This window comes from Saccostrea echinata, unplaced genomic scaffold (assembly GCF_033153115.1).
Source record: "Saccostrea echinata isolate AGI-Se365-2 ecotype Australia unplaced genomic scaffold, CSIRO_AGI_Sech_v1 ptg000028l, whole genome shotgun sequence".
In the NCBI taxonomy this organism is placed as follows: domain Eukaryota; kingdom Metazoa; phylum Mollusca; class Bivalvia; order Ostreida; family Ostreidae; genus Saccostrea; species Saccostrea echinata.
In genome coordinates, this window is record NW_026889777.1 from 17,477,289 (window position 1) to 17,498,248 (window position 20,960).

At 35.7% G+C, this 20,960-nt stretch overlaps 1 protein-coding gene across 1 annotated transcript in view; it reads left to right on the top strand.

Moving 5' to 3' along the window:
- Positions 1-20,960, top strand: part of LOC133193586 (polycystin-1-like protein 1) — a 149,948-nt gene that overhangs the window by 92,028 nt on the left and 36,960 nt on the right. The window contains exons 40-52 of the mRNA XM_061329547.1: positions 522-622; positions 8,690-8,888; positions 9,188-9,271; positions 9,771-9,978; positions 10,575-10,684; positions 11,310-11,419; positions 11,716-11,822; positions 12,007-12,180; positions 14,858-14,977; positions 16,213-16,395; positions 17,174-17,261; positions 19,214-19,378; positions 20,078-20,286. Coding sequence (XP_061185531.1) covers positions 522-622; positions 8,690-8,888; positions 9,188-9,271; positions 9,771-9,978; positions 10,575-10,684; positions 11,310-11,419; positions 11,716-11,822; positions 12,007-12,180; positions 14,858-14,977; positions 16,213-16,395; positions 17,174-17,261; positions 19,214-19,378; positions 20,078-20,286 — 1,858 coding nt within the window. The remainder of the gene's footprint in view (positions 1-521; positions 623-8,689; positions 8,889-9,187; positions 9,272-9,770; positions 9,979-10,574; positions 10,685-11,309; positions 11,420-11,715; positions 11,823-12,006; positions 12,181-14,857; positions 14,978-16,212; positions 16,396-17,173; positions 17,262-19,213; positions 19,379-20,077; positions 20,287-20,960) is intronic.

Consider the following 20,960-nt stretch of genomic DNA (forward strand, 5'->3'; position numbering starts at 1 on the left):
GAATCATCAACTTATTTGTCAATAGCATGCCTAGAATTTTTACGTACATAGAGCATGCTCTTGCATATTGTATCAACTAGGAGACATAAACTTTCTATGCAGATAATAATGGTATATTGCTACATAAATGAGGGAAGTTATGGAAATGCTCTAATATTCTTATCTGAATACATAAAGATAAAGAATCCTATTGGTCAACAGGTCCAAGAAAAGATTTGATTAGTTAACAAATACAGGATGTAAAAATAATAACTCTGATTAATTAACAATGGTAATTGATGTTTTAACATTTAATGATGGCAAATAATGGGAACAGTTTTTTAAAAAAAAAAAATTCTTGATTCTGAGGATAATGGGTACAATGCATATGAATACTTTAATTGGTAGAGTTATTTTTTATTATTTTGACTGGTTAACAAGTATTGTCCACTGAATCTGTTTTGCCAAAAGTAATTTGGACTTGTTAACAAACATCATTAAATGGATTTGATTGGTCAATAATAATTTTGATTGGTTAACAGATACAAGAACCATCCTACCCCTCAGAGGTTTCTCCTGAAAAAAGAAACTCCAGCTACAGAAAATGAAATCCAGATGTTTTTACCTGCTGGATACTTCAATGGTAAGTTTCTCTTATTTCTTACTTGTGGGCTACATTAATGGGGAAATCTGCTTACTTTATTTCTTACCCATGGGCTGCTTCTGTGGTTAAAAAAGGAAGCCTTTATATCTTTTGCACTACTTCAATGGGTAAATATGCTGAATTTGTTTCTAACTGAATGTGTTTGCTTCAGTGGTTATAAAAGGAAGACTTGAAAATATTTAGCCCCCTGTCAACTAAAGTGGTGGAAAAAACCATGGCAGTTAGCCAGATGGTGAGATAGCTCAGTTGGTAGAGCACCTGACTAGTGATTCAGGGGGCCCGGCTTCCAATCCTAGTCTGGTCTGAATTTTACTCCTTTCCTGTTACATTTGGTGCTCTGTCATGCCTTGGAAGTGACGGGGGAAAGATCTGCCAGGGAAGAGCCTGGGTTGGTGTCTTGGGGAGGGGAGGGGGGCCTTTAAGGAGGGAGAAATATGGTGGTCAGGCAGGTTCCATCACCCCTGAACAGATAACTCATTTGGTAGAGCACCTGAATGGTATAGTGTTTCAAGGGGGCTGGGTTCGAATCCTGGTCTGGTCTGTTGCTTTTTTTCTCTTTTCCTGTTGGAATAAAGGCATGGTATCTTTAATTTCATATTATAGGATATGTCTTAACCCACTGTTATGTCCAAAGAGAGCTAACTTGGTAGAATAAAATCTACATGTATATAGTTTTATAAAATACATCTGAGTGAATGTTATTTTTACTTGTAGGTATATCTTGTTTTGCACGGTAGAAAGACTCCCAACTTGATTCTAACAGCATGACATCAGAATGTGAATGTATGTGTGGATAAACAGATCCTTGTAACTGTGTTATTATGCATGTTTTAATGTTAAATCCAGGTAGTGTATGAAGACACACACTGATTCCAGATATAGATCCGGATTTTCTCTGGTAAACAGTAAGTTTTGCTAATTGTGATGAATGAATACATGAAGGTTGACCAAGGACATTCCTGTCCCTTTGTAAAGGTGAAAACTATTATGAGTATTTTGGTAAGTAGTAAGACCTACAAAAACCAAAGGACCTGAAGGAAATATTTTTAAAAAACAGGTGGCGTATGACATGACTCCATAATCATAAAACTCACAATAGGCAGGAGGACATGCATGAACAGGAAAAAAGGTATCATGGTAAAGGAAAGGATTTCTAGGTCATTATACATTGCTCTGGCGATAGGATATGTGTACGATGGAAGGATTTCAGGTATGGTATGACAAACAATGTTTGAGTAAATGATTTGGTTTTTATAGAAATAAAGTATGAATGTTGAAATAATCATTCTGTGTTGTTTTTAATTTGAGTTTTGAATGGCATGGCATCATCTGAAATAACAGTTTGGTATTTTTAAAACAATCAAGTTCAAATAACATGCATGTTGAGAGCAATGGACAACTGATTGTGGAAATCAAGGAAACAATAGAGGAATTTTTATTAAATTGTCTTGTTCTTTACCTGTTCCAGAACATTTTTTTCATATTGTTTTTTCTTAGGTTTTACGTTTAGGTTGAAAACAAGACAGGAAAAAAGTGAAGATAATGAACATTGATCGATCTCAAAAAAAAATCTACAAACTAAACAAATCTGTGAACAGGGCATAACACAGACCGACCTCCGGAAATTCCAGAGTTGGGATCAGAGGCCTAGAAGAGTAAGCATCCCTTGTCAATCAGTCACACTCGCTGAGAGCTCTATGTATTCATCAGAATATTCCGTAGTCAGATTTAGTATAAAAACAAAGGCCTAACAATTAGTACATGTATGAACATGTCAGCCAAAATACCATCCAATGATTGGGTATATTTGCTAACAAGGTCATTATAACGACCAGAGAATTTATGAAATATTGACTTTAACCAAGGATGTTGATAACACTGTATAATAAATTTATCTGTCAGTAGCCTGCTTCAGTTTAAAATTGATCATACTTGGACCATGCTCTTGAGTATCTAATAAGCTGGAAGACATAAGAGTACATTTAAAAAAATTCTGGCTTTTACATATGAGCATATTGGCACTTGCTTGTGTAAAAAATGGAACCCCCATACTATAATAATGTGTCATTGAATTTGAATTGCCATACCTATACTGGATTCCTAAACTACATAATAATTCTTACAAAAATACATTGCAAGTTCCAGTAAATGTTCTACCAGACCTTTTTGACTTTACTCCTCACTAAAATGTTAACAGCAGTGAAGAAGAAATTTGAGTACTGTACGACAACATATTTGAGAAGTGGTGTTAATCAGATGTGGATATTTAAAAACTGAACTTTTAGAAAATCAAAATTTTACCAAAATCAGTAACATCAAAACGTACGAATTTTCAATACCTTATACAACCATTCCTCACGATAAATTAAAGAAGAGGTTGTTAAACATCAGACAGCTGCTTTTTCGCTAAAAATGCATGGAACTTGCAAATTTACAGACCTTGTCATCTGAAAATTATTTTGTTAAAAACAATCTTATTCTTAAGACAAATACTCCGAAGTTGATGTAGTTTTTGGAGATCACGTCTTCCAACAATCTGTTGGAATTCCCATGGGTACTAAACATGCCCCGTTATTAGCAGACCTATATTTTTGTACTCATATAAAGCAAAGTTTATTCTTAAACCTACATGGAAAAAAAATTCTCACTGTGGCCTTCTATTCGACATTTAGATATTTTCAATTAACAATATTTTCATTCCTACATTGATTCGATATATCTCTTTCAACTCGAGTCGAAATAATAGCAGAGTCAGACTAAACTGTTTCATATTTAGATTTTTTACTAGAAAAAGATGTTAATGGTAACCTAACAACCAAACATTATGATAAACGTGATGACTTCAGTTTTTCTATCATCAGCTTCCCTTATTTATGTAGCAATATAATATTATCATCTGAATAGGGAGTATATGTCTCCTAGTTGATACAATACGCAAGAGCATGCTCTACGTACGTACAACTTTTAGGCATGCTATTGACAAATAAGTTGATGATTCAAGGTTATCAACAGTCCCGTTTAAAATCAACATTTTTGAAATTTTATGGACGATAAAATGACCATGTCAGCATATACAATCTATTATTACAATTGTAAGGCCAATTATTTCCACTCTGAATTGTGAAGAGGCAAATTTTAGTGCACTTGGATTAAAACTCTAGGAGGAGTAGCCTTTTGAAAGAATTTCACAGAAATGTCTATTTTTAGTAACAATGGCAACATAGAGTTATGTATCTTATACGGAAGTCTACTCATGTACCAAGTTTTATTTCAGATTGAACTTGCGCTGTAGAAGGAGTAGCCTTTTAAAAGAATTTCATAGAATTTTTTATTTTGGTAACCATGGCAACACCGTTAATCAAATTTAAAAAAAATATACACAACTATGTATTTTAGTTTAATGTACTTGTAAAAAATGGTTTGCTGAGATCAGACCAAAACTGGAGGAGGCATAGCTTTTCTTAAAGGAATTTCACAGAAATTTCTATTTTTAGTAACCATGTCAACACCGTTCATTGAATTAAAAAGTCGATAAAAAGAATTATGTATCTTTAGTGTAGTCTAATCGTCTAGCCGCGTGCAAAGTTTTATTGAAATCAGATCAAAACTGTAGGAGAAGCAGCATTTTAAAGAAATTTCACAGAAATTTCTGTTATAACCATGGCAACAATGTTCATTGAAATCGGACCAAAACTGTAGTATTTTGATAAATTGTATACAAACAGACAGACGGACGGATGATGGACACTTTACTTTCGCATAAGTTCTTTTGATCTATGACCAGTATAGAGCTAAAAATGGAGAGAAGAACCCGAGACCATTAAAAATGAATTATTTCCAGAAAATTCCCATTGTGTGGATGCGGTACTTCACTGTCGTTTTAAAATTCATACTATTTGAATAGCGATGATAGCTAGCTAGCTCAGTAATCTGCGTTACCAGTCGATCCAGTGAATTCAGGAATCGAGAAAGTTTTTTGTTCGATTCTCGCATGGAGCGTTATTTATCTTATGCAAACAAATTCAAACAAGCCGTTTGTCAGTTTAATTAAACAACGTTATAACATTTTAATTATATAACATGCCCGATAGCTATCTTACATAATTTAATTATATGTGTTTAAATTTTTAAAGAATATCCTTTATGATGAAGCCTATCGGAATAAATGGAGAAGAAAAACACAAAGTCATAGCAAATTATGCCACATTAGCGAAACTTTATAGCATCTCATTTTTGAATGTGAAAATGTTTTTCAAATATGGAGTGTATCACATTTTTAACTTAAAATAGATATTTCATGAAAACATTTAATGATTGGATTCTTCTCTGAGCGCAGTAGAAAAATTGTATCATTCAAAAAACTCATCTCTTATGCATGTTGTATATAGAATTTATAAGACGTATTGTCGACTATATTCCTTGGATCAAACCAGCTACAATACTTTCGGTCTTGTTAAATCTTCATTTTTTTAATAATTCAATTCTGAAGTCGTCTGTAGATTATACTTTATAAAACTTTTCTTCAAATATTTTGTTTAGGTTTATTACACTATAAACTGCCATCAAGTCCACAAAATCAGTTGTGGTGTCTGTAAGCATGCATGTGGGCATGAGTATGAACTGAGTAAATAAAACTTAAGTGAGGTGTGGAAAAGTTGCCTATTCTTTCATTGTATTCTACATTTAAATCCAATGATTTTGAATAATGTTTATCTACAATATATTGATGCTTGTTATAGAGAAATCTTACTTTATGAAATGTACATTAATCAACGAACAATAATCAAGCTGAAAAGTTTTTAAAACAACACAAATTTGGAGCAGAGCAAACACGGACCTCTAAAACACCAGAGGTAGGATCAGGTGCCATGGAGGAGTAAGCATCCCCTGTTTACCGGTCATACCCGCCGTGTTCTCTTCGTCATGATCAGGCAAACGGAAAAATCACAAAAAAGAGACTAAACAAAGGATCATTATTCTGATTATTGTAAATACAAAAATTTCATGTGACACTCCAAATCATTGAATTTTCACTTTTCAAGTCACCCAGATTCCTGGTGAATGCAAATCAAATGCGCCCTCGTTCTTCAGTGTCCAGTTTGTCATCAACATCTATAGTCTGTATAAGATGTAATTATGAAACAAATATGGCAGACTCCATGGTTCTCACTGGGATTTACCAAATCTACATAAAATTTTAGGCAATATGGAGAGTTTTGTTTTTGACATATATATTTGATATATATTTTATGATCTGTTGACGTTAAATTAAATAATTAAATCCTTCTCAGAGCCATGAGGTTCATAACACGGGTGTTTATATCCGGTTTTTATGGTCCTCAGCGGATGAGAGTCGTTGACTCATCCGTATGGGACCCCACTCTATCGCAGGTTAACCCCTAGCATAAGCCGGTAGCCATCGAAGATGGGTAGACTGAGACAAGACAGATAAAATGCCTTATCTGAGGACAGAACACGCAACATCATGTGCCCACAGCAGGGCTTGGATGAGCTAACCTTTGGGTTACTGACCAACACCTATATGACAACTGAGCCTGTTCTTCACAATTACACACGATACAATATCGAAATTGAAAGAATTTTAGGCTTAATTATGAGTGACAAATCAGCTTACTTTTGATAAGACAAGCAATTGCGTCATGCAGTGGTTTACATCTCTCTCCCTCCCTCTCTTATTTCATGTATTTGAAATTATCAGTACCTAGTGATTGCGTTTGATTTATGCAATTATGATTTTAAGCTTATTCTGTTTATATGAACATATACTTATGTACAAAATTATACTTTATTATACATACAAAATAACATAAACTGGTGAACTTAGTTGTAAATACAAAAAGAACAGGCGCGTAGCCAGAATTGAAATGATGTGTACGCAGAGAACGGCAGGGGATTGGGTGGGGGGTCTTGACCCCCCCCCCCCAACAGTGTTCAAGGGCTCTGGTCAGGCATGTTATAAAGTTTTTGCCAGCCAGGAAAAAATTACAACTTTAAAAATTTTGGCAAGCAAGGACGAAAAAGGAAGATTGTTAAAAAGTCCTATTTCTTGTGTGTGGGTGTGTGTGTGTTTGTGGAGGGGGGGGGGGGGTGTCCAACTTTCACAAACCAAATTTTTTATTAACAAGCATTCTGAAAGTATTGCATTAGCAATACTAGTCCCCTACCGGCAAGTGTAATCTGGTTCCCGTTAAGAATTGAAAATGCCATAATTCCTTCAAAAATCAATGAAGCGGGGCGAGATGCAGACTTGATCTATAACTAATCAAGGTAAAGTCACATACCAAAAATCAGCTCAATATCTGAAAGCGTTTAGAAGAAAATTGCGGAAAACCCCTAAAAATTGAAAAGGCCGTAATTCCGTCAAAAATCAATGAAGCGGAACGAAATGCAAACTTGATCCGTAACTCATCAAGATACACTCACATACCAAAAATCAGCTCAATATCTGCAAGCGTTTAGGAAAAAAGTGCGGAAAACCAAGTGGGACAGACTGACAGACAGACAGACAGACTGACGGACAGACAGACGGACGGACAGACTCAGAGGAAACCTATAGTCCCCTCCGGTTTCACCGGTAGGGGACCAATAAATTACCATGATTTATCAATGGTACAATAAAGAGTGGAGGTCCACCCTTTCAATGTAGTAAAAGGTTAGGTTTTGGGAATAAGTTGTGAATGGGAAGGGGGGGGGGGGGGGGGGGGAGGGCTGATACTACGTGCCTGCTGGTGAGGGCCCAGAAGCTCCGGAGTTTTACCAAATATTTCATTCATTTTCAGTTTTTGTTTAGCAAATAAAAGACATAGTAATATTTATTGTTTTAAGGAAAATTAATATTCCATGGAAACTTATTGTACATATAATTGAGGCTAAAAATTTAACCGATATATATTAACTGGTATCATATAATTTTCAATGTTAAAAACACGTAGGCCTATACAAAATTTCAACTATGAACAAAAAAATATCGTAAATCACACTAGTAGATCATAGCATTCAACGATGTGGCTGAAATTTAAGTTTTCAAAGATCTTTAAAAAAAAAATATCAATCTATGATAGAACAATGACAAAGTAATGAATGATTTATTTGGATTTGGCAGTTATTAAATAAAAGATTTCAAATTTTATTATACAGTCATGATAATATAAAATTTAAATCGACACAGTATGACACAGAATAATTTGAAACACGAATATTTGTTGAATGGTACTGAGATTTTTTTTCTCCGATTAATTCTCTCTTTCTTTCTTTTTTTTCTGAAAATGATGTGTACGCACTTGCGTATTTGCGTATAGGCAGCTACGCGCCTGAAGAACATAAACTGATGACTAAGTCGTGAATACAGAAACGAAATATCTAACTGGATCAGTAAAAATAATAATAGTATATAAATATCTGGATATGTATTTTATTTTTATCGTGTTCAATAATGTGGATATTCCAGTTTGTAATTCATTTTAAAGCATTAAATTATGCATTAAATCAAAGAGTAGTTTTCCCTTTTAATAAAGAAAAAATATGTTAAAAAAAAGTTTTTCCTTTAATTATAAAATATTTCATACTGGAGATACATGTATTCACTATAAAATATTCAAAAAATGGTTTTTATGCTTTGGATAGGAATATTTTTTAACTTGTGGCTCGTACTTTGGCTTCCGGATTTGGTGCTTATTTTACAGTTTTGAGTTGTTTCTTTAAGTTTTTTAGATTTGGTGCTTTGTAGCCTTTGACATGGTACTTCACATTTTTTTTCCTTAAGCCGTACATACTTTGTTATGATTTAATGCATCAAGGTCCTGATATCATGCAAGTCATAACCTAAATATCGTGAGGAAATGATGTAGAAATCAAACTGATCAAAATAAAAATATATTCATCACTGCATTACCAAACTGCAGTTATCTACTAGTTTACTATTAAAAATCTGAAGATCGAAAGTTTGATTTTAGTTTCATTCTCTTTCATAAACTCGAGCCATAGCTGATTCAATAGAAAATACGTAACTGACATTATGATTTATAGTTTCAGGAGAGTACTATCTTGGTTTCGTGGATGCTAAATATAACGCTGGTAGACCACGCCCAGGGGAGGTACAAAGTCGTAACTACACACTACAGATATGGCACACACAGTGTCTGTATTGGCAGGAAGACGAAACCCACTGGTCACATGACGGTTGCTGGACAACCGATAAATCAACGTATCACGTGACTCATTGCAGGTACTGACAATGACTACTTTATATCAGATGTCCATTTTTTCCAATTTTGTGGCAAGAAAGTAATATTCACTTTAATTTGTCGATGACTTTCTTTATAAATGTCAAAGTAAATCAAACTAATATCATCAAGACGACAAAAGAAATTTCAGTTTCAAAACTACTCGGAATATTTTTAAAGATATCTAATTACTAGTTGGTCTGCTATCAAAGCTTTGTAGTCGAACACAATAGAATACAATAGAAGATCTATGTAACCATCTTTTCGTAACACTTGTATGTGTAACCTTTAACAATTTCAGATGTAACCATCTTTCCACGTTTGGAGCGTTTTTTGGAGATACAGCGCCTGTGTTAACTCTGATTCCTGTAGAGACTTTCTTTGAGTGAGTATTAATAGAAATCAAAGTACTGAAAGTACTGATACGAGTATTAAAAGAAAAAACCACAGAACCTCATCAAATCTATTATCGCAGGTTCAATTTATGCCTAACAAGTTTTGAGGAAGATTTATAACATTATTTTATCGTCATTTAAGAGCCAGTCTAAGTTCTAGTTAAGTTTCATGGAATTCAAAGTTAAGGAAAGGTTAAACCTCCCTGCAATTTTATGAAAACTCTGTATGCTGTTCCAAGTTCTATATATTTTTTCCAAGTTAATGAAAGTTTTATATGTACTAAAATTGCTCACTTACTTTTTAAATCCTAACCGTTTAGGTTACAATGTTCTTTGTGTTTATATCCTCAGAGTCAATGTATTATTTATTCACCAGTCAAGTGATGACGTAGGTGATATTCTATCTTTTTTTGCTGGTCTGTCGGAGGATGCCAACACAACGTCAGAAAGGGAGTTAATTATTATTTTTCTTTCTGTTTTGAAATTCAGAGCCAATAAGAACTCTGTATGTATCACTATCCTGGTGATGGCGTTGGTTGTGTACTGCATACTTATGGTGGTCTGTCATAAGATGGACCAACACGATGCCAGAAAGGGAGGTATTCTGTATCTCAGAGATAACGCTGTAAGTGACCAACAGAAATATGAGATCATCGTAGAGACAGGCTTCCGGAGGGGAGCGGGAACGACTGCAAAAGTAAGTTCAATCTTATTGTGAAATCGCGCAATTTTTGTGGGGGTTTAATTTTCGTTGCTTTCATGGTGTTCAGAGACCCACGAATTTTATGTCCGCCACGAAATGTAAATTTTAGAATATGTAACAACTTAACAGGTCATTAACCACGAAATAAAATCCCCACGAGCCAATATTTTTTCATCAAACCACGAAAGTCTGATCACACGAAAATAAATAATTTTACAGCATTTATTAAATATTTTTGTGATGTTTGCTTTACATACCGTAAATAAAACTCTCAAGTGCACTTTGAACCAAAAAGGTGACGTCATTTTGACTTGTCTTCATGTGATACATGTAAACCAAGAATAAAGACATTTAAAATAATGTTTATGCTATGTTTTCGCAAATGAACTTTAATATAATCCGCAAATGATGTTCTTTAAAAAAATGTTGCACTGCACTGTGTCATAAACTATGAAAATTTGCAAATAATACTATTTTTCAATGTGTACGCAAAACCCAATCATGGGAAACTTTACAGTACTGTGTACTTATTTAACAAATGACAAGTACATAATAACTTGATACGACTGATGTGCCTGTCTTTATATTAGATAAGCATCATTCTTCATGGCGAAGAAGGAATGTCAGGAACAAGGGAGTTAATCAGTGATGATGACAGACCAATGTTTGAGAGGAACTCCAGAGACAAATTCATCTTAACGTAAGTACACACACACACACGCGGTCGCATTTACTCTTGTATTACTTGTTAGTCTTCTCCCTTAGTTACATATTCTTCAGTCTCGCTTTTATTTTTACCCTGAACTCTACTTACGGGCCAAAGCTTTAAACAAATATGACTTGTAATTGTAAATATTATATGCCTTGTTTTAAACTACATATGTAAGTGTTTCATTATAATTATTTTCCCTGTCAAGGGTTCAAAGAAGTATTGATAAGACCTTGGAAATTCAAATAAGATGCAGAAACTCATGATCTGTATTTACATGTTGTATATTTCGGTGTCACCAGTCTACTCGATTGGATATGCGAACATTAGTTCTTGCATAATGGTATGACAGATTATATAAATGTTCCTATGTTTGTTCAAATATGCAGTCATCAAATCTACGAAGTTTAGATATAGGACTTTTTCATGCTATGCACAGGCCCTTAGATCGCTTTAAAAAATTAAGGTGTTAAAAAAAATCTTTTTTATACACTCCAATTTTTTAAAGTCAGATTTAAGCAATCCAAAGGCCTGTGGCTATGAGTTTCAGAAAATCCAGATCACTGGTCAACATCTCATAATCTTAAAATCATATTGCTGGGGTTTTTTTTTCCAGACTTCCAGACAGTATTGGAAAGATCTGGAAGGTTCAGATCTGGCACAACAATTCTGGTTCCTCGCCAAGCTGGTATCTCAGTAGAGTCATAGTGAAAGACCTTAACAATGGTAATTAAATTTTATTGAGGAATCTTGGCAATGTCCTATACACAAGGAATGTCACTATTATGAGTTATTGCAAAGATATTAACACAGCTTAGTATGATCATAGTCAAGGACCTCAGCATTGCTCTGTTATTAAATAGTTATTGAAAGGTAACTTTCTTAGTATAGCTTTAAGATAGCCAGGTATTGAGCATTTATTTGCAAGATATCTTGATATGATCATAGTCAAAGACCTCAACAATAGTCAAATATTATACATGTATTCGGCCTAATTTTATTTAATGTTTGTCTTGTTTTAGAGCGGATGTTCTACTTTATTTCTGAGAAATGGCTCGCTGTGGAGGAGGAGGATGGAAAAGTGGAGAGAGAATTCCTGGCTTTAGACGGGAACCTTGGATTCAAAACGGTCAGTCATATCGCTATTATAAGAAAAGTGCTATAAAAACCTTGCAAAACCAGTACTTTGAGATTAGATTTTGAACTGAAAGATATGCAAATTAACATGTACATCATTTCAACAATATAAAGTAAATGTTTCACATATATCAATACTCATTTTCATTGTGTATTCATTAATTAAAAACATTCAGGTGTTCATGACCAAAGGTACCCAGTACTTAGCTGACTACCACCTGTGGATGTCTCCGTTTACTTGTCCCTCCTACAGTCAGTTCACCCGCACCCAGAGGCTGACCTGCTGTCTCACACTCTTCACTGTTTACATGTGTCTGAATACCCTGGTCTACCACTACACCCACAAAGAGGTGAGTCAATGATGTACAGTTTCACCCTCAAAGATGTGAGTCAATGATGTACCACTACTTACACAAAGAGGTGAGTCAATGATGTACCACTACATCCACAAAGAGGTGAGTCAATGATGTACAGTTACACCCACAAAGAGGAGAGTCAATGATGTACCACTACATCCACAAAGAGGTGAGTCAATGATGTACCGTTACACCCACAAAGAGGTGAGTCAATGATGTACCACTACACACACATAGAAGTGAGTCAATGATGTACCACTACACCCACAAAGAGGTGAGTCAATGATGTACCACTTCACACACAAAGAGGTGAGTCAATGATGTACCATTACACCCACAAAGAGGTGAGTCAATGATGTACCACTACACCCACAAAGAGGTGAGTCAATGATGTACCATTACACCCACAAAGAGGTAAGTCAATGATGTACCACTACACCCACAAAGAGGTGAGTCAATGATGTACAGTTACACCCTCAAAGATGTGAGTCAATGATGTACCACTACTTCCACAAAGAGGTGAGTCAATGATGTACCACTACACCCACAAAGAGGTGAGTCAATGTTGTACAGTTACACCCACAAAGAGGAGAGTCAATGATGTACCACTACATCCACAAAGAGGTGAGTCAATGATGTACCGTTACACCCACAAAGAGGTGAGTCAATGATGTACCACTACACACACATAGAAGTGAGTCAATGATGTACCATTACACCCACAAAGAGGTGAGTCAATGATGTACCACTTCACACACAAAGAGGTGAGTCAATGATGTACCATTACACCCACAAAGAGGTGAGTCAATGATGTACCACTACACCCACAAAGAGGTGAGTCAATGATGTACCATTACACCCACAAAGAGGTAAGTCAATGATGTACCACTACACCCACAAAGAGGTGAGTCAATGATGTACCACTACATCCACAAAGAGGTGAGTCAATGATGTACCACTACACCCACAAAGAGGTGAGTCAATGATGTACCACTACACCCACAAAGAGGTGAGTCAATGATGTTCCACTACACCCACAAAGAGGTGAGTCAATGATGTACAATGTACCACTACACCCACAAAGAGGTGAGTCAATGATGTACCATTACATCCACAAAGAGATGAGTCAATGATGTATCATTACACCCACAAAGAGGTGAGTCAATGATGTACCATTACACCCACAAAGAGGTAAGTCAATGATGTACCGTTACACCAACAAAGAGGTGAGTCAATGATGTACCATTACATCCACAAAGAGATGAGTCAATGATGTATCATTACACCCACAAAGAGGTAAGTCAATCATGTACCATTACACCCACAAAGAGGTAAGTCAATGATGTACCGTTACACCCACAAAGAGGTGAGTCAATGATGTACCACTACACACACAAAGAAGTGAGTCAATGATGTACCACTACACACACAAAGAAGTGAGTCAATGATGTACCATTACACCCACAAAGAGGTGAGTCAATGATGTACCACTACACCCCTAAAAAAGGCAAGTCAATGATGTACCGTTACACCCACAAAGAGGTGAGTCAATGATGTACCACTACACCCACAAAGAAGTGAGTCAATAATGTACCACTACAACCCCAAAGAGGTGAGTCAATGATGTACCACTACACACACAAAGAGGTGAGTCAATGATGTACCACTACACACACAAAGAGGTGAGTCAATGATGTACCATTACACCCACAAAGAGGTAAGTCAATGATGTACCACTACACCCACAAAGAGGTGAGTCAATGATGTACCATTACACCCACAAAGAGGTTAGTCAATGATGTTCCACTACACCCCTAAAAAAGGCAAGTCAATGATGTACCATTACACCCACAAAGAGGTGAGTCAATGATGTACCACTACACCCACAAAGAAGTGAGTCAATAATGTACCTCTACACCCACAAAGAGGTAAGTCAATGATGTACCACTACACCCACAAAGAGGTGAGTCAATGATGTACCACTACACCCCTAAAAAAGGCAAGTCGATCAATGATGTACCATTACACCCACAAAGAGGTGAGTCAATGATGTACCATTACACCCACAAAGAGGTGAGTCAATGATGTACAATGTACCACTACACCCACAAAGAGGTGAGTCAATGATGTACCATTACACCCACAAAGAGGTGAGTCAATGATGTACCATTACACCCACAAAGAGGTAAGTCAATGATGTACCACTACACCCACAAAGAGGCAAGTCAATGATGTACCATTGAAACTACAAAGAGGTGACTCAATGATACATGTACAATTTTATCTAAAAGATGAATTAATCTAAACTCAGTGATATACCACTACACATACAGAGGTGAGCTGGTCTATAAAGTGGTTGGATAGTTTGGTCTGAAATGTATACCCTACATCTACAAAGAAGTGATTTGTTTGTACACAATTATGTATCCTGCATCTATAAAGTATTGAGATGGTATGGCTATTATGATGTACCTCTTCTAAAAGAAAAATGCAAGCTAGCTTATAAAGAGTTAGGTTAGTATGTTCCATGTATGTAAACAAAGTGAAGTGGTTTGGACAATATGATTTACCTTACGTCTATAGAGATGAGTTGATCTGAATGCATAGTTTTACTTCACATCTACAAAATGGTGATTTGGTCTGGAGTTTTGTTGTTACTTTTGTTTTGTAGTATCGTGGTGAGTTTGGCCTACTTGACCTCTCCTGGAGCAGTATAGCTATAGGGACAGTGTGCTGTCTAGTAGCTCTCCCTCTTAATCTTCTCTTATCCTTCCTCTTCAGAAGAAGCAAGGTATACAATTGTAATTTACTTATTAAATACCGCACAATGAATACACTACTGGTATTAAAAATACTGCACAATAAATACACTACAATGAATACACCAACAGTATCACAATACTGCACAATGAATACACTACTGGTATTAAAAATACTGCACAATTATAAATACACTACAATGAATACACCAACAGTATCACAATACTGCACAATGAATACATATTAGATATTTTTATTACAACTAAGTAAATAAATAAGTTGTTCTCAATTCTTCCACCTGCGTTTACGAAGGTCTTGACCCTTTATTTCATAGAAATAATTAATAGACATTAGCCTCTGTTGTGTATATTTTGAATTCTACTTCGAGTTGTCAATGCCTTTGAAATCGTTAAGGCCACAATAAATAAATTCCTAGATTCTCATCCCCACCCGCCCCGATTTTTTACCCCCGCCTCGATTTTTTTTATTTCTGTTTTTCTTCTTCTTAATTCTGATCGGGATCGGTATTCAACTACCATTCAACCCGCGATTGTCGGCATGATTTTGACAGCTGACAATATTTGGTAACTGCTGTAATATGTATTAAACAAGGATCATTGGCTGTTAAAGATTGGTGATGTTGTGTAGTAAGAGATATGCATATTTAAATGAACCTCTACTATTACTTTTATGTGGGCATTTTAGATAAATCTGCACCGATTGATCAGGTGACAACAAAAAATCTGCAAAATGGAAAAAATAAAAAATATAAAAAAATCTGCCCGCCCGCCTCGATTTTTCAAAAAATTTGGATGAGAATCTTAGGAATTTTTTTATTATGGCCTAACAGCTTGCAAACGCACGATTCTCTCTCACTTCTTTGTTTAATAAGTTAATTTAATCTGATATTATTTAAAGGAGAAATGTGTAAGCAGCAAATTTTACTGAAAAATGAGGCATTTGAATCTTTTTCGAAATTTCATACTGTAATTGATATTTAATACATTGCAAATTAATATGTGATTGAGAAAAAAATCAAATTCAAATGGCTGTGACTTACTTCATAAGTTATTTTGGAAGAGAGGTCTTACTTTTTACATGTAACAAGTTTTACTTGCAGTTTTTATGTAAATATTCACTTTCATTTCTAGTTGCAAATCCTACAGCAAAACAAGTGACCTTAAATCAACAAATTTTCTTTGCCTGTAACATGTGTAATTTCAAGTAAAATTTGTATATTTGAAATATTAATTAATTCTTTTCCAGTTAGTTCCAACTGACAATAGTAAGGCGTCTTCATCAGAAGATAAGGATGAGGACGCGTATCCCAGCGGGAAACCCAACGAGAACTCCCAGGAGGAGGAGACTGATACGTCAGCGGAAGTCGTACAGCCAATCATGACGTACTCCATACTGGACCAGTCTATACTTAACTGGCCAGCCATTCAGGTACATCAATATTAAAGCTTTAGGTAATACAGCCAATCATGACGTACTCTATACTAGATCAGTCTATACTTAACTGGCCAGCCATTCAGGTACATCAATATTAAAGCTTTAACTGAAGTCGTACAGCCAATCATGACGTACTCCATACTGAATCAGTCTATACTCAACTGGCCAGCCATTCAGGTACATCAATATTAAAGCTTTAAGTGAAGTCGTACAGCCAATCATGACGTACTCCATACTGGATCAGTCTATACTCAACTGGCCAGCCATTCAGGTACATCAATATTAAAGCTTTAAGTGAAGTCGTACAGCCAATCATGACATACTCCATACTGGATCAGTCTATACTTAACTGGCCAGCCATTCAGGTACATCAATATTAAAGATTTAAGTGAAGTCGTACAACCTATTATGACATATTCCATACTGGACCAGTCTATACTTAACTGGCCAGCCATTCGCTCATTTTAATGTTTAACTCGTTAACATCATCACTTTATGAGTCTCATTTAAATGTTTACTTTACAAGATGACTTCACTAATAATCTATTCAGATATTCTATATATATAGCTAATGTTTTGATTGAATTAATGTTAATAACTATGTCAAATAATCAAAGTTTGATTAAATCATATTAACACATCATCTATTTATCATTTCCGAAAGCATTTGTAGATGAGGATAATCTAATTTTATTCTTCACTGATTAGTGAAAACAATATTTTTATAATTTGCTACAAATATTTAATTAATTTTATTTCATTTTTCTCCAAGGGCTGGGCACAGAAACAGTGGATAAAACGGCAGCATACAACAATAAAGGAATGTCCCTCTTCAACAACAGACACCTTACTCAACAGATGTAAGTCAGAAAAACAAATGATAGAGTAAACAAAAAGAGTAAATAAACCTTGCAATAATTAAGTTCAACCTTTCAAACCAGATTTAGGTCAAAGTTATTAATCAAATTCAGTAGTGATCAAATTCACACCCCCAGTACAGATGCTGATCAAAAATGCCAAACAAACTACATGTATAAGGTTATAAGAGTCATAGCATTCGAAATAGATAAGTCACGGTAGCTTAGTGATAGGGCGTTCGATTCACGATCAGAAGACCCAGGTTTGATTCTCATTCGCTGCACTGTGATCAAACTTACCTTACCTTACCAACAAAAGTAGGTCAGAGTAATTAGCTCACCTCAACGAAGTTGGGGGAGCTTATGTAATACCGTCGGTGTCCCAGGTTAAGGTTTTTGGAGCAGTTTTCTTTTCAAGTACTTCTATGGCCTATATTAGTCAGAGATGCATGGAGGATGCTTCTAGTGTGTTTCATTGTACCAGTCAAGGTTTCAGATGCTGCAATTTCAGCTAAAGAATGACCAGGTTAATGTTTTTGGAGCAGGTTAAAGTTTTTGGAGCAGGTCTCATTTCCAAGTAACTATAAGCCCTATATTGACCAAACTTGCATGGATGATACATTTAAGGATGCACACTACTGGACCTGCTTTGGATGCTGAATCTGACCTATATTTTCCAGATGAGTGACCAGGTTAAAGTTTCTGGAGTAGATGTCATTTCCAAGTATCTATAAACCCTATATTGACCAAACTTGCATGGATGATAAATCTAAGGATGTACACCACTGGACTTGCTTCGGATGCTGGATCTGACCTATATTTTCCGGATGAGTAACCAGGTTAAAGTTTTTGGAGCAGATCTCATTTCAAAGTAACTATAAGCCCTATATTGACTAAACTTGCATGGATGATACATCTAATGCCCTGTTCACACGGAGAGTTTAATTCGCAGTAAATTAATGCGAAGTAAACTAATGCGAATTAAACTAATGCAAATTAAATTGCGTTCACACGACAACTAATGCGAAGTAAACTAATGCGAATTAAATTTTTATTTCTAAAATAAGGCTATTCAGTAAGGCTATTATGACGTCATTTTGCGAATCACGTCACATTGTGCTGAGCAGATACATTTGACCACTGATTTGACATCATGTGATAGTGTCTGTACACATTTTAGTGATTATCCTAATTTCCCTTTGTTTTCCACTCAAAAATAGCACAAATACCTATATCTGACCACCGACATGTGGCCTGTGACTTAATTCTGCACTTACGCATGCGTCAAAATTTAATTCGAATTAGCTTCGCTTAGCGTTCACACGGAGCTCATGCGAAGTAATTTAATGCGCAGTAAACTAATTCGAATTAAACTAATTCGCATTAAATTCTCCGTGTGAACGTGGATCAAATTTAATTCGCAGTAACTTACGTTTAATTCGAATTAAACTCTCCGTGTGAACAGGGCATAAGGATGCACACTACTTGACTTGCTTCGGATGCTGGATCTGACTTAAATTTTCCGGATGAGTGACCAGGTTAAAGTTTTTGGAGCAGATCTCATTTCCAAGTAACCATAAGGCCTATCTGAACCAAACTTGCATGGATGATGCATCAAGGGACGAACAATCTCAAAACTTGCTTCGGATGCTGGATTTGACTTACATTTTGTCGATGAGTGACTAGTTTTAAGTTTTCAGATAAGTCTATTCCCAAGTAACTGCAAGCCTTATCAGACCGAAATTGCATAAATGTTGCATCTAGGGATGCTCACTCCTAGATTATTAGTTTAGTGTGGGACTTTGCCTTACTTAAAGACAACATTCGTTGAGGTGAGCTCTGTAATCTCTGATTACCTATGTTGAATAAAGTCTATAGTGACCAGAATCACACTTTTCTAAACAGATTAATTTCTTCATTTACATATACATATATCTATGTTATTTTTGAATTAGTGATAAGTTCAGAGACAGATATGGCATCCAGTGGGTTTGAGGACTCGAACAGCACAGATCCGCGTCCTCAGATGACCAGTAGCTCAACTGCCAGCAACTCACCAGCCAGCAGCATAAAAAACAAAGCATCATCAGAAAGCAGTCAGATCACCACTAAATGTCCAGGTAGGTCTGTATATGTACTAGTCAGATTACCACTAAATGTCCAGGTAGGTTTGTATATGTGCTAGTCAAATTACCACTAAATGTCCAATTAGGTTTGTATATGTACTAGTCAGATTACCACTAAATGTCCAGGTAGGTTAACGTTTGTATATGTACTAGTCAGATTACCACTAAATGTCCAGGTAGGTTTGTATATGTACTAGTCAGATTACCACTAAATGTCCAGGTAGGTCTGTATATGTACTAGTCAGATTACCACTAAATGTCCAGGTAGGTCTTTATATGTACTAGTCAGATCACCACTAAATGTCCAGGTAGGTCTGTATATGTACTAGTCAGATCACCACTAAATGTCCAGTTAGGTTTGTATATGTGCTAGTCAAATTACTACTAAATGTCCAGTTAGGTTTGTATACGTGCTAGTCAAATTGCCACTAAATGTCCAGGTAGGTTTGTGTATGTACTAGTCAAATTACCACTAAATGTCTAGGTAGGTCTGAATATGTGCCAGCTTTTTTCATTACCAACCAGTACGTTGTAACACTTTGATGAAAACAACTTTGAAAGGTAATTGTCAAACCTGTTACAGTAAGCAGGGAAGAACTCATTTTATGACAAAAAAATATTGCATCCTTTTTACTTTCGTGCAATTCGTGTATTTGGTTGCTTATTGTTCAAACATTCAACTTTTCTCTTCAGCACCTTCTAAGAAGAATCCCAGCTCGCGTCTGTTGTTGCCCACGTGGATGAAGTACGTAGCCTGGTGTTTATGTGGCATTGTTATCGTCTGCTCAGCTCTCCTAACTGTGTGGATTGGTTTCCGGTTTGATGAGGTTCGCAGTGTCCTGTGGCTACAGTCCCTTTACATCAGTGTCTTGGTCTGTGTTTTCCTTGTCCATCCAACCATCGTGAGTTCCTGCCATCCTCTTTAAAACATTGTTATTTTCTGGTATTAAATGATCTTGTTTCTGTACAGTGAATAAATCAATTGATTTATTGGAAATTGTGCTAAATATTGGGCCAAAGTTTTTCTGCGAAAACTTAGGATGATAACAAAACCAGGAGTAAGTGTTATATGGGCGATACTGCAAAGTTAACTGACATGTAATTCAGCTGTTTAAATCACTTTACGGGAAGGAATAAAGATCAATGAAGAAGTGAAGATAACAAACAGTGTTCTATATTAAAAAATCCACAAATAATACAAATCTGTAAACAGATCATAAAATACGGACCCCAGAAATTCCAGAGGTTTGATCAGGTGCCTAGGAGGAGTAAGTGTCCCCTGTCTACCGATCACACCCGCCATGAGCCCTATTTATAAATCAGTCAGACAGAATATTCCGTAGTCAAATTTAGCAAAGAAACAAAGGTATAACAACCTGGTCTTCATAGTCTATTTTCTAAAAGTTCTTTGGAGCCTTGAGAATCTGCAATTGATTTGCACCACTTTTAAAATATGTTGTAGCATAGTACATTTGAAATTTTTCCTTTTCAACAGTTAAAAGTTTTATGAGTAGTAAAGATAGGGGCTTGGTAGAACACTTTCTGGACTGGCAATGTATCTTTCTTTGTAAGGATT